The sequence below is a fragment of the Anser anser genome (assembly GCF_964211835.1).
Source record: "Anser anser genome assembly, chromosome: 2".
NCBI classification, from domain to species: Eukaryota; Metazoa; Chordata; class Aves; order Anseriformes; family Anatidae; genus Anser; species Anser anser.
In genome coordinates this window covers 155,635,938-155,649,975 of record NC_139721.1, presented here as the reverse complement: position 1 = coordinate 155,649,975, position 14,038 = coordinate 155,635,938, and the positions used below count along the sequence as shown (strand labels likewise).

The following is a 14,038-nucleotide window of genomic DNA, read 5'->3' as shown; positions in this document are numbered from 1 at the left end:
AAGCACAGAAAGGAGAAAAGCTTTCAATATTTTTGGAATTACTAGTAGCTTAACTGGTTAGCATTTCACAACATTTTAGCGTACCCAGGACAACACTTCTTAAAAAGGTAAAGCCACAGCACTGGTGTACACCAACACAGGGGTGTGACCCGTTGTGGTAGATAAGGAACTTGTATTTTCCCTCATCATACACAGCCTTGCTACCCCTCCAACACTGTCGTGGGACAACCGAGCCTACGAGTGAAAAAGCAGCTCCAGCTACTCTGGGCAAGCCAACTGCCTTGGAAAACCACCCCTCAGCTCAAATGGCAGCAAAGAACAGAAACGTCCATTTCAATTACTTGAGAAAGAACAAGGGCATGAAGTTAGCAGGAGTTGAACACGCTAATAATAAGAAAAAAAATAGCATCCACAAGCAAAGCCCCCCTCCAAATGATTTGTTTTTGAAGCTAGCTCTCGCTGAATATAGGATGAAGTGCTGTGGGTAGATGGACCAGAGTTTGGGAACTGAGAGACTGGGTTCTTATTCCTACCTCTGCAAAGGCAGCACTTACAGCCAATATACATAATACCCTGCGATTTCACAGTGTCATGATACTTGAGCTGTCGTAATCCTGTCTGATAGCTCTTGGAGGTCCTTTCTTGAAAAGTGCCACCCAAGTTCAGTGGGTTATCAAACACAAACATTAACAACCTAACCGCGGGAATTGAAAATTACAAAGTCAAAAAAAAATCTTCAAAGCAACCTGCATTTGCAAGCGTGGTCTGTATCAAACTGTGAAACCTACGGGCTGAGGTTATAGAAAACGATCCATTTCCAACATTAAGCCTAAACTCACCCTTTAGAAACATCTGAAGACACCAGTTCACTAAAATCAACATTTTAACAACGTCGCAAAGCAGTTCTGTAAAACCCAGCGTGTCCAACAACTCCCACTGCCATCCCTCACTGAAGTCCCCCCGGGAACTGCACACCAGAAGATCCGTACCGACATCACCTACCAGAAGCTCCCGAGGAAAACGGAATTAAGAGCTGTTTAAGCCAGGCTCCTGTGCAAGAGCAACACCTGACAGTAAGGGCTCTGCTTGGTAGCGGGAATTCCTCGGCCGATGGAGGCACAGGGGGGGCTGTGGTAGAAAACAGCCCAGCGCTCCCATGGGACCCTGCTGCGTGTCGCCAGTCCCCTTCCACGCCGGCCTAGAGGTGCCTTCCAGCAGCCAGTGTCACATCCTGATAGTGGAGCTTGTCCCAGCGCCCCAGCTCTTCCCACCATGTGAACACGCACACACACGCACACCCCTTCTGGCTTCTGGCCCAAGCGTTTTGATAGGTGGCTTCTACAGGCAGAAGCAGAGGCCAACGTTTGCTGTAACACCTTAACCCTCGCCCAAACAACAGGACGCAGCCCAGCCACTGAAAGGCTTCAGTCGTTCCACGGTGGGCAGTAACTACTTGCCCTAACCGTGCATACTTATTTAGGAACATGTTAATTGCACAGGACAATATATATTTCGCATTTAGAAACATTAAATTTTGAAATGAGAACAAGGCAGGACAGTAAAGCTACAAATAAGCATCACAGGGAAGGTGTGCGATGAACACAGCTGAGCTGTAGAGAGAAGACATCCGACACGTCAAGGTTCTTCTCAAATGAGCGTAGATATCTTTAAATATTGGCCTACCCTAATACAAATCCAGCGAAAGTAACGATAAAAAATCTTAAATAATCATTTCCTGGCAAAAACACCACGCTTACGTTTCCTCAAAACTATCTGCGTGTGTGAAATCCATGGCCTTTGAAAACCTACTGCAGCTCACGCCGGCCAAAGTAAGTAATGAATAACTACGATGAAAATTAAGTCATAGATGCTTAAAAATAAACGCACAAAGTTTTCAGTAGACAAGTTTCAAGCTTTTTGAAATCCTTATCCTATGCTGGTGTAAACAACACACATTTGCAAAATTTTTAACATGGATCAGAAGCCTGACGGATGCTGAAAATACTACTTAAAATGAACACAGGTACTGACTTGAAAGGTAACTTATCGTGATCAGAGTCAGTGAGACTTCTGCTACTAAATTCTTGTTAAGACAAATGTTTGTGCTGCTTATGACCTGTATGGATTAACAAAGCTCTAGTAGTGAAAATCGATTACAAGGATGTTTACTGCACCTGCACAATGCTATTCTGATACACTGTCATGAATAACCAACTATTCTCACAAAGACAACAGTCAAAACTGATCCAATTCTCTTCCCCTGCAACTTCTTTTTGAGCATATTTCTACCACTCATGTCCACAGCCTGGAAGCTGAGGAATAATCCAAGTACAGGAGTTAAGTTCCCAAGACTTCAGGTCATGAGATAAGATGGTCCCTAACTATTTCTATTTTCTCCTATGCAATACCAGCAACATCCGGATTCCCCTTTCTTTCTCCTACATCATTTTGTATCTTCGGTGATGCAACTTCCTTTTTTTTTTTTTTTTCGTCTTTGGTAAATACACTCTTGCCAACCCTTAAATTCATTTGAAAGCTGGTATTTCGAAAATATTGTCCTCGTTCATTGCCTTGATTACAGTTCTTTGTGTTCTTCCATCCTCCTTATGAACCGTGTCAAGAACAACCTACTTGCTCCCAATTTCACGGCTCTGCATGCCCTCTTCTAGCTTTATCTCTTAAATTTGTACCTCTGCTCTATACAAATACCCCGTTGTCAAAATGTAAGGAAGAAAATATGAGTGTTTGTCTAGCACTCGAGGCAGGAAACACGTTATCTGTGAAAATCCTCAGGGCGACAAGGCTACCCTCCTTTAAATGTATCCTCCAAGTCTGATGCCTATGAATCATTCACCGATGCTGAGATAGCCAGGGTACTTGAACTTCTGCACGTTCTTTCGCTCGTAGCATTCTCACAGCTCCCATGTGCTTTCCCAATACATTTCTAACATTTACATGTTGTCTTATCTTTACATTTAAATTAAGAAATTGTTTGCGCAGAAGCAAGCTTTGCTTATGCATTTGTACTGTATGTAGTACAATGGTGCCCTGGCCTCTGGGCACAATTACAATATAAATAATAAAAATGAACTGTTCACCCAAGATCAACTCTCCTGACAATGTTATTCATAAAGCTGTATCCTTCAAATGGTGACAAAAAGCCGTCCTGGTGCCGTGCTCTACCACCAGGAACTCTCCAGGCACTGACACCACAACAAAACCGATTCCTGGCCCATCATCACCTACAGGAAACCTCAGCTGCTCCCTGTACATCCCTGCGTCCCCAGCACCGCTGGAATTTTTATGGATAACCAAGTAAAATGCACAATGACGAAGACTCACAGAGAACCGTCCCTACTGGAAGAACCCTACGATCTCTTAACGTACGAGCCTAGTTCTGTGAGGAGTTAAGAATCCCTGGTATCTCACAGAAACAGATTCAAAGCAGTTTTCCATCTGTCTACTTAAACTCATCAAATTTGCGTAAAAACATGGCCTTCGAGAAGGAAAAACACCAACCTGCAGCATCCTCAAATATTGTATTGTTCTTTAATGGAGGCTTCCATGAGGAATTATTCTTTTTTTTAGCTATGCTGTCTTAATGCAGGGCTCTTAGTTTTATCATTACTTAGACTCCACTTAGCCTGAACATTCAGTGGAACATTTCCTATAATGGGATAAAGCAGTTGAACAATTTGACTGGCTAATAGTGATTTAGACATGTGATTACAGTACAGAAAATGATCTGACATATGCTCTTTTATCTGGTTTACATGAGGCACGTAAACCCAACTGGAAAACACAGGAGTGAAAAGGAAGACATGCCCAAGCAGTCATATGAAAATAATAGAAATTATTTGTACTTATTTTATTTCTGCATTTGCTTAGCTAGTTTTAATCAGTATTTTGTAACGAGTAAAACATGATATAAAACCGTTTTTCCTCAGAACTGATGCAATAAGACCCGTATCTACTTTGTGAAAAAGTTGGAAAATTGGTATTTTAATAACAGCCTAGCTTCAAATGCATTTATGACTTATAACACCTTTACCAATATTACAGATTTTCCATAAAGATACAGAAGGACACCGGCCATGCTTAGCACCACACCAGGAAGGAATAATCATAACGTAAAGAAAAAAAACAGTACTGATTAATTTTAACTTTTTGTCTCAGCTAATTTTATTTCTTACACAGATGCTTGTACTCATGTCTGCAGAAGTACATATTTTTACAGGAAAATTTACTTTCCTCCTAAAACCAGTTGACAATATTCCCACGACACCAAAAACCTATCTGAAAAAAGGAATTACCTCTTCAGAGCCCACTTTTCGTCAAGAGCATGCACTCAGCCTCAAGTTGGCACACAAGATATGTCAGTTTTCTCTGATAATGCTATTTTGCCTTTTGGACAGACCGGTCCATTTCCAAGGTAGTTGCATTTTTCTTCCCAGAACAACTTCTAAAATAAAGCACTCAAGGTTTTCTGTGTAAGGCTTGGCTTCAACACGTAGAAATAAAGCGAAAGTATGTAAAACTAAGCATAAAGCTGATGAACCTAATAACTTTACTGCGTATATATGCTTGGCAACTGCTTTCAGCTATGGTTTTAAGAAAATTTGTATCAAACACGGAAGACTATGAAGAGAAAGCTGCAAGCAACGCACCAACGCCAAAACCAGGGGGTGAACGCTCGAATCTTTCAAGCGCAACTTTCATCGACACGGAAAACGCCATACAACCCAACCTACGGACGGGTCTGTCCTGGAGTATTTACGCCACACGGAGCTGTAAAAACAAATTATTGCAGAGGAAAATACCGTCTCTGGTGCGTGTTTCCTGCGCAGCAGGCTCCCTCCCTAGCGTTTTGGAAATTCGGGGTGAAATTCAGCGAGGGAGGCCTGGGGCAGGCGCTGAGCGCGGGGCGAGGTGCTCACCTGGCTCAACGCACCCGGCCAGAGCGGCCCTTGAACACAAAGGGAAGCCAGCTCTAAATCCCCGAGGCTCCCCCGGACTGTCCCCCACGGACTGACTTTTCTGCGTGGCTCCCAACCCCGTTCCTTGGCCGAACGTCCCCGTCCGGCTTTGTCCTGTTACTGCTGCCCTGGGCTCTGCCGGGGCCAGCTCGGCCGGTCCCCGAGCGGCTCCTCAGGGAGCCTGCCGCCCGGCCTTCCCTCGGCACCAAGCACGTAGCAGCGGCCCAGCACCCTCCCCCGCTTCCCTAAACCCCGCTTCCCCAACCCCCGGCTCCCCAAAACCCCGTCTCCGAGCCCTTCCCCCCCCCCCCCCAAGTTTGCTCGGAGCCGCCGGGGGCTGAGGGGAGCGGGGGGCCCCCCTGAGGAGCGGAGGCGCTCGGCGGCGGCCGTTGTGGGGCGGCCGCTGCGGGGCTAACGTGCGCCATAGCACCCCGAAAGTCCCCTCGATTAAGGGCAGGCTGTCACAGCAAAGGGGCAGGCAGCCCCCCCTAAAGTCTCGTTGTGCTCCCCCCCGGGTCTGCCCTGCTTCGCCGCTGTCCCCTCTACGCGAGGGCAGCCGCTTGACAGCTCCCCGAGCGGCGCCCTCAGCCTCTGGGCGCCTCAAAGTCCTGCCCCAACTTTGTGTGTGTGTGTGTGTGCCGGGGGGGGTCCATCGCCTGCCACTTAGGGCAAGAACCATCTTTTTTTTTTTTTTTTTCCCTCAAAAGGGGGAAAAAATTGGAAGGCGACGAGGGGCTGCCGTGGAGAGCAGGGGATATTATATCCGATATCCAGGCGACGCTGAAGGAAGGAGAGTCCTGGAGGAGAAGGGAGCCCGAAAAGGAGGAAGGGGGAAGGTGCAAAGGAAGGGGGAAAGGAGGAAGAAGGGGGAAGAGCTGGAAACTCCGAAGAAAGAGGGAAAGAAAATAGGGACGGTAGAAGAAAAGTGAAAAGGGAAAACGGGCGGAGGAAGACAAAGGTGAAAAAGGAGGAGGAGGAGGAGGGGAAAGTGCAAAGGGGAGAGGAGGAGAAGAAAGAAGGGCCCTTCTCAAAATGGCATTGGGCAGGAGGGAGGGGGCGACGAGCTGCGAGTCTCTGCTGACAGCTCTGCCTGCGCCTGGCCGCCTGCCCCCTGCCCCTCTCTGCCTCGCACACACACACACGCTGAACTTACTTCTTTCTGGCTCTCTGGAAAGGGGAAGCGCCATCTTTGCGAGGCCGGCCCCTAGGTCTTTTGTCTGTGGCTGCTGCTGCTGCTGCTGGGGGGGGAGCTCCAGGCTCGGGGGGTTGCTGCTGCTGAGGCGGCTCCACCACCGCCACCACCAGACTCTTGTCCTCCGTTGACATCCTAGTCAGCAGGACGAGAGAGACACATGGATGATGATGATGGGGATGAAGATGAGGATGGTGATGGGGATCCCGATGCTCCTCCTGCTCCCGCGGCTCCTCTCCTCCTCACCTCCGCCTCCTCCACCTCCGCCTCGCATCGCTGGCCTCAGCCGCCGCCGACCAGCACAGGTAGCAGGGGGAGCAGCATGGGGGAGAGCAGCAGCAGCAGCAGCAGGAGGAGGAGGAGGAGGAGGAGGAGGAGGGGAAGGGAGGGCGAGAAGGGAGGGAGGGAGCGGGGAGAGGCGGGCGGGGGGGGGGGGGGGGGTGCGAAGAGAAAGAGCGCGGAGGAAGGAAGGGTCTCGCACACAATAACACCCCCTCCCCGGCTCGGCGGGCTCCGTCGGGGCCCGGAGGAGGGGGGGGGGGGGGGGGGGAAATAAAAAGGCGGAGAGCGAACGAGAGGCGGTGGCGGCTGATCCCCGCCGCTGGGCTCCCCCCCTCTCAGAGGCCCCGGGAGCTGGCGGCGGCGGCGGCTCCTGCGCTGCCCGGCTGCGGCGGCCGCCGCTTCATTGTGGGGCGGCCCTGCGCCCTCCCCCCGCGCACAGCCCCCGGGGGCGGAGGAGGAGCGGGAGCAGGCGGCGGTGGTGGTGGTGGTGGTGGAAGTTTTGACAGCTCCAGCTGGTGTGTGTGTGTGTATGTGTGTGTGTGCCGAGTCCGGCCGGGCTCCGCGTCCCCTTCCCAGCCGGGCCGGGAGCAGGAAGTTTAACTTTTGGGGGAAAAGAAGGGGAGGAGGAAGGGTGAAAAAGGGGGAGGAGAGCGCTCTCCCCTCCCTCCCTTCCCCGCGGGGAGGAGAAGGGATCCCGGCGCTGCCCCGTCACCCCCCCCCCTTCCCCTCCGCCTCCCTTTTCCCTTCCCTTCCCCCCCGACACATCGACGCGGCAGCCGCCCTGCCGCGGCCCCACACTGCGCCTGCCCGGCCCGGCCCGCCCGGCCCCGGGCGCCGCCACCCCGCCGCCGCCGCTGACCTCACGGGCGGGCTGCGGGGAAAGCGCGGAGCGGGCACGGCTCGGGACGGGGGCGCCCCGTCGCCTCCCAGCCCTTGGGGGTTTTTAAGTTATTTTACAACACAGCGCGGCACGCGGTGCCACCACAACCCCCCCCCCCCCCCCGGGGAACCCCACACACGCACAGCCCGGTGGGGAAGGGAAGGGAAGGGAAGGGAAGGGAAGGGAAGGGAAGGGAAGGGAAGGGAAGGGAAGGGAAGGGAAGGGAAGGGAAGGGGGGGAGCAGAGTTCAGCGCTGCGTGCGGGGGAGACAAAGTCTGCGGAGCGTGGCCGCCTTCCAGCAACTCCTGCTGGAACAGCTGCGGCCGCTCGGGGCCCTCCCCCGGGCAGGGGCCTCGCTGGCTGCCTGCCCGCCCGGCTGCGCCGCGGCGAGGCGAAGGCGGGGTTCGGCCGTCCCTTACACGGCACTTCACGCGGCCCCGGGGGCCCGGGGGGACTCGCTCCGAGCGGAGACGGGGGCGAGCGGGGCAGCGCCGCGCCCAGGGGCTCGCCGCCCGGGGCCTGGCAGCGCTGCGGGCCCGGCTGAGGGGCGCCGCCCTGAGGGAGCGAGCCCCTGAGGCGGCCCCCGCCGCCCTCCCTCAGCCGGGCAGCGCCGCGGGGCCCCTCAGCCGGGGCCGGCCCCCTTCCCTCCCTCCCTCCCCGCTTCCCTCCCTCCTTCCCCGCTTCCCTCCCTCCTTCCTTCTCGCCTTCCCTCCCTCAGCCCGGTGCTCCTCCCGGCCAGGAGGTGAGCCCGTGGGGGGCTCCCGCCTCGCCCGAAGGCGTGTTGCACAAGTTCTGCGGGCTCCCACACACGCCGTGGGCAGCGATAGCGGCCAGGCTTGGTGTAAATACAAGAAAAGCTCCGAGAGCCCCACTCGGGACGTTTCGGCCGTTTGTCACGCAGGGGTTTGTGCGCTGCGTGAGGTCCAGGTGGTCAAAAGCTGGCCTGAGGTAGCGCACGGAAGGGCGAGCACAGTTTGGGGATGTAAAAATAAACACAGATCGGTCCGGACCCTAACGCTGTTCCTCCTCACCAAAATTTTCACTTGTCAGCTTCAGAAGTACCAAATTAAAAATGACGTGCTGTGGCAAACGCAGCTTTTGCTGGCCTGTTTTCCTGGGAACTATTTCATAACAAAAAGCCTTCCTTGGTTCATTCCCTAGGTAATTAAATAAGATCTTCGTGATATTTTCTTGTCTATCTGTGGAGATAAAGGTGATACATTTATCTCCATCTCTGTACAAACACACACGTACGTATACATGATTATATAAAGCCACTCAATTTCTCAGCCATGCCAAGACAACCGCTGGATTATTGGCGTGACTTCCTTGGCCCGACTGCTGAAAATGTACCAATTTCTGCCAAATTAAAGAATACATTCTAAGCTAAATGTTTGTATTACAGTGTCCCTACATGACCACGGAGGTGTACTGCTCGTACGACTTCAGATAGCGGAACTTAGATGTTTACACGTTGCCTAATACATCAAATTTTGTTAAATCAGGCAAGCGAACGTAAATTAACTGAAAACATTTCATCCTGCACAGGCCCAGACTTGGGTGGAAGGGAAGGGCAGGGAGAGGGAAGCGAAAGGCCACAGCCTCCACGCAGCCGGATCACCGGCGTGGCATTTGCTGGAGTTGCCAGGTTGCCATCTGGCCTGCTAAAAAAAATGGCCATCTCCTGAAATAATGACTGTGCGAGTGCGGATCCACTGCACATGCGCAACGGCTTGGGTGAGTCTAGGATGTGTCAGAGCTACTATGCATGTGCAAATTGATTTGAGCTTAGACACGTGAGCATGCTGTGGGCTCAGCTCAACTGCTAGGTGTATGAGGAATAACTGTCACAGCCCACGGCAGGGATACGTTCAGTGAAACCAATAGATTCGCTTGTACGTGCATGGTTCATCCAGTCCTGCCATTTAAATATTGTTTAGTTTCTTTAGGCCCGCTGTAAGTAGTTGACGTTTGGGGATTTTTTTCTTATTATTTTTTTCAAAAGCAGATATGTGGTTAGCACTGTTTAACTTTTTTTTTTTTTTCTCCATTGTTTCCTATAATAACTATGTTTATACGTACTTATCACAATACAAAATCCTGGAGCTAGCTTTGGTTTAGCGTGGTCTAGGACAAGAGCGTGTGAAGGGACTTATGCCCATTAGTCACAGGGACGTGCATTATCTCGTTACATGTCAGAACAAAGCTGGGCAGGTCTGCTCTGTAAACTGCTGCTGCCATTGCTGTGGCAATCAAAGGTGTGAAGGACTGAAAGAGACTTGTGAGCAGGAACCCAAGGCAGAGATGGACTTGCAGGAAAGTGTACGTTTGCTAGCATTATTTATATCGCTCAGCGATGGCAGGGGGACAGGCTAGGAGAAGCGGTGTCACCAAATATAAATCCTGTGTAGGAGTGCTTTGTTGATTAAGGACATTTGAACAGCTTTGTCAGGAAAATTTTTAAGTTTATAACTGGCCCGTGCTACCCAGCTATTATAAATTATCTCTGCATGGGAAAAGCACATTTCTACAACAAAGACATAATATTAAATTAACAGGCCCTCTGCTTTACTGAATGTTAAGAGATCTTCCAGTTCAGTGTAAACTAACTCAGGTGAACTGAGACACCTATTTTTATTTATTTATTTATTTTTAACTTTCAAGGGCAGGCATCTTTGAAACTTTCAACTAGAATTTTACATTGTCTTCTGTCTTGAAATAAACATTTCTGTGTTCTTGGTATGGTTTCTGAAATATAAGTGACACTCTTGCAGTACTGATTAAAGAACACATGCTTACAGTTTTGACTGCAAAACATCTCGAGTTGTCCCAGTGTGCTTAATGACAAACAGTGATATTTTCATGCAAAACAGTAGAACAAGTTGAAGACAGGACACTGTCTTAAATCAGCTCATTAAGGAGAAGGATCTTGTTATGGAAATCATTAAAGGAAAATGACAACTGGTATGTAAATATACTTGGTATGTAAATACCAATTGTACTATTATACAACTGAAACAGTCTATGTAACAGAAATGATGAGAAATAAGATTATTCCGGAGTCTATCTGGAATGGGATCCAGATACTTTCTCTTTTAAGACATTAGTTCAGAAGTCTCACAGTTTAATGATAGTTTCCTTTATTAATCACAAAAAAAAAACCTTTTTGTTCTGTTTGTGCCTGTGTTTCAGTTGCAGAAAAGATCACCAGCTTATCACAAAGGCTTCACCTAAGATACTTCAGCAACATGCTGACATTTTAAGTGTTTGAAGTATTAAACCACTTTGTCTTTAACCTGTGCTAAACTAACAATTCTACACCGTAGTCTTATTGCTTATTGCTGCTCTGAAAACTGGAGAGAGTCCGTTGCCCATGCATGTCCTTGTGCACGAGTGGCAAACTGCAGGAAAAAGTTGCGGGGGACAGCTGAGGGTAGTGATCGCATCAGCTGCCTGTGACACTTTTCCAGATGTGCATTAGTATTCAACAAAGTAGTTCAGAAATAGCTGGATAACTGTTTTTTTTTTTTTCAGGATTAAAAACAATAATAATAATAAAGACTTATAGACCAGGTCTAAATTGAGTAGCAAAATCAGGATCACATCATACAAATATGTGTCTCCCAGTTTATTTGTACTAAACTTGGCTGGACTAAAAAAAAAAGTTAGCATATGTTAATTGTCATATGCTAACGAATGCGCTGTAGAAGTCTAGTTTTAAACTTGAAATGTTTGTTTCTCCTTTTCATCAGTTTTGCTTACTTGTCATCTTGTAGATGTCTTACTTTGTCTTACTTTAGGCAACAGCACAGCCTGGATATTAGGTACGACATACCCTTGAGCAGTGGTGACTTTCCCAGCAGTTTGGTGAGACGCTTGCTGCTGCAGATGATGGGGGATAAGCCTTGCTTCTTGTCCTGACCGGTATTCCCAGCCAGCTGAAGAATTTCAGACATCATGTGCAACAGATAGGTACTGTGGAGGTCCGGTCCCCCTAAAATCAATCTAACTGCTCTTTGCAAGCAGTGTGGTTCACTCTCTGTGAAAAAAAAAACAATAATAATAAAATAAAATAAATCATTTTAGTTCTATTTTTTTCTCACCTGCTTCCCACCATGAAACATGATGACTTGGATTCCACAATTCCCTGCACAAACTGATCTAGAGTAAGCGTATGAACATGGGCTAATACGATCGTGTTAAAGTCTAGCCTCCCCATCCCCTGCCTGCTTTAACTTGATCGGTTTAGTATGTGTTAAAGGCAGCCTTGCCTACGCTGTGATATATGTGCTAACATCACACCTTTACACCTTAGTCTCGCCAAAGCCCGAGGCCTTTTCATCATATTAAGCTACTTTGACTGGGCTAATGTGACTGAAAAACACACCTATTTTATCCATTAAGACGGGGCCAAAAATGTTAAATGCTCAAGATGCAAGCCCCCAGGGCTTGTCTATATATCGAGTTATTACACGTGGAGACTTTTATCTTCATAAGAAAATGTTCTTTTTGTGCACGCCAAAGTGTGAGTTTAAAACTAGTGGTTATACTATAACCCTCGTGCAGACTCATTCATTCTGGCATCTTCTGGCTTTTTTTCAGATTAGCTTCTTCCAAGTAATTTAAATTAAATCAAAAAAAGGTACTCAGAGTAACTTTGTCCACATGAGGAATTTACTATTGCTACACTTAGTGGTAGTACTATTAATAAGACCTTCCTACATGGAGAAGTTTTGTCAGGTAGGAATGTTAATTTTGCACGTTTGCAGTTACCATTTGCAGAAATGCTTAAATTCTTCCTAAACTATCAGTTTCTATAATTTGTTCTTATAAGGAATGATGGACTGTGCTGTGTTACGTTGTATTTTGTTAGCATCTACGTGCAGTTTGTAAACATCCCCAAGTTACTTACAGACGTCAGTCTGCTCCCTTTTTTGTTATGTGTCTAATTTGTGGCAATCCATTACAACTTTATGAATCTGTAATTTTATAATTGTTAATATTCTGAATTTTAGTGTTGACATATCTGTGGTGGTGGGCAGCCGAGAAATAAAGTTTCATGAAATATTACTAGATGCGTGTGATTACTTTTTTTTTTTTTTTAATCCAGAAAGGTAGAATGCCAATGGCTTGAGTAAAATCTAATTAGTATCTGAAAGCAGGACATCTCTTGGGTTAAACGCTGGCTGTGTTGCAGATAAATGCAAGCCAGGAAAAAAAAAAACACAGCCAGTAGCAAGCAAACAGGGCAGTAGCTGACCACTGTGTGTGCACCTGTGGGAAAAGACCATAGACTGGTTGGTGTGAGGGTAGGACTTTATCATGTAGAAGGTTCAATAAATATCTGAGCAGTGTTTGCTGTTTGCAGGAGTGGTGCTTTACACTCAGATTGCTTAACAGAAATAATGAAAACCTGGCCATGAAACAGGAGGAAGGATTCGTTTCTGTGCATTCAATCAAACGTTTTCGTGACCGGGACTGTTTTTATTCCGTTTCGTACTGTTCCTAGTGCCTGGCAGTCCTGGTTCCCGATACGAGATCTTGGGTGCTACGATAATGGGAATTTAGATGTTATTAGCAGAGATAACCTTGTCACACACTGCTGGTTTTGCCAGGAAATAATCTTTGTCCCAGACCTTTTAAAGGGGCTATAGGGTAAGCGAGACGGGTGCCCAGGGTTGAAGTCAGGTGAACGCTAGAAGCCGAATCCTGTTGGCAGCTGTTTCCTTCAAGAGAGCTACATGGGTGAGTAAGAACAGCAGAATTTGGCCTTTGTATTTTGAAGTTAATTGCAGGCAATTTATGGGGATGTCACCTACATGAGGTCAAGCCAGAATTCAGGCCTTTACTTCCTTAATAACTAATGTCTTAAACCAATTACCTACGTACCCATATGGAAACAATAGCAGAACCTCCACTGTCACAACTACCCTGAGATTCTAAATTACGTATACAATAAAGGCTGTGCATGCATTTTCTGGCTGCAAACAATGTTATATTTCAGCCTCAAGCAGAAATTTTCTCCAAGCCCCTCGACAAAAAAAAAACACTTTTTAATGAAAGTCCCGACACCACCTTAATTACAGTGCAGCAAACATTACCACCGTAATCCCATTTCCTCCTTAGGCAAGGAGGGCATCCCTAGGGGCCTGGCTGCCTTGCTTTACTAGTGACCAGTTTGGCAGAAACTGCCTTTTCCCCAGCGTTTTGTTGTTGTTGTTGTTGTTATTTAACCTCTGCTGCACTGCCCTGGGGGAGATGCACGGGGAGGTACCAGTGCTCCTCTCCCCGAGCTCCTTGCAGCCCTCCTGGTGCTCCCTGCAGCTCTGAGCCTACAGGAGCAAGGGGCACCAGGGGAAATCCAGCCTGCAGCCTGGCGCTCAGCATCCCACAGCCCCTCCGCCTGTCTCCCACGAAGCCAAAACTTCAGGTTCAGCCCCTTGGTACGACACGGGTTTCACCCTGGCCTTTCCGGCAGTCCCCAAGCTGGCTGCTTTGTGTATGCCAGTGTCCAGAAACAATCACCTCCTTTTCCTGGCCTGCCACACACCGGAAAAATCCTCGCTTTGGGTCCAGCAACGCAGGGGGGAACTCTGCAGTGGCAGTGTTAATCCAAGTGGGTGAGGATAGCTGTTTGAAAAAAAAAATAGGCTGCGGGCACCCTGGAGCAGCCTGCAGCGTGCCCAGCAGTAATGCGTTCGCTTAAAG

At 48.4% G+C, this 14,038-nt stretch overlaps 2 protein-coding genes across 8 annotated transcripts in view; one reads left to right on the top strand and one right to left on the bottom strand.

The window, feature by feature from the left end:
* Positions 1-6,458, bottom strand: part of KMT2C (lysine methyltransferase 2C) — a 197,637-nt gene extending 191,179 nt beyond the window's left edge. For 3 of the 7 annotated variants that reach the window (XM_083824640.1, XM_083824642.1, XM_083824643.1), the window contains exon 1: positions 6,130-6,456. In XM_083824640.1, coding sequence (XP_083680766.1) covers positions 6,130-6,302 — 173 coding nt within the window. In that variant the 5' untranslated portion in view covers positions 6,303-6,456. Of the gene's footprint in view, positions 1-6,129 lie in introns of all 7 variants that reach the window. The other 4 variants (XM_083824638.1, XM_083824639.1, XM_083824637.1 and 1 more) reach the window with 2 other exon arrangements.
* A 521-nt stretch (positions 6,459-6,979) lies between these two features.
* LOC310894491 (uncharacterized protein) lies at positions 6,980-12,395 on the top strand (the record flags this gene model as incomplete). The annotated part of the gene is made up of 4 exons (XM_083824668.1): positions 6,980-8,491; positions 8,879-9,067; positions 10,132-10,294; positions 11,131-12,395. One exon carries the CDS (start codon positions 6,980-6,982, stop codon positions 8,489-8,491), a length of 1,512 nt encoding a protein of 503 aa, XP_083680794.1. The 3' UTR covers positions 8,879-9,067; positions 10,132-10,294; positions 11,131-12,395.
* Between the last annotated feature and the right edge of the window lie 1,643 nt (positions 12,396-14,038).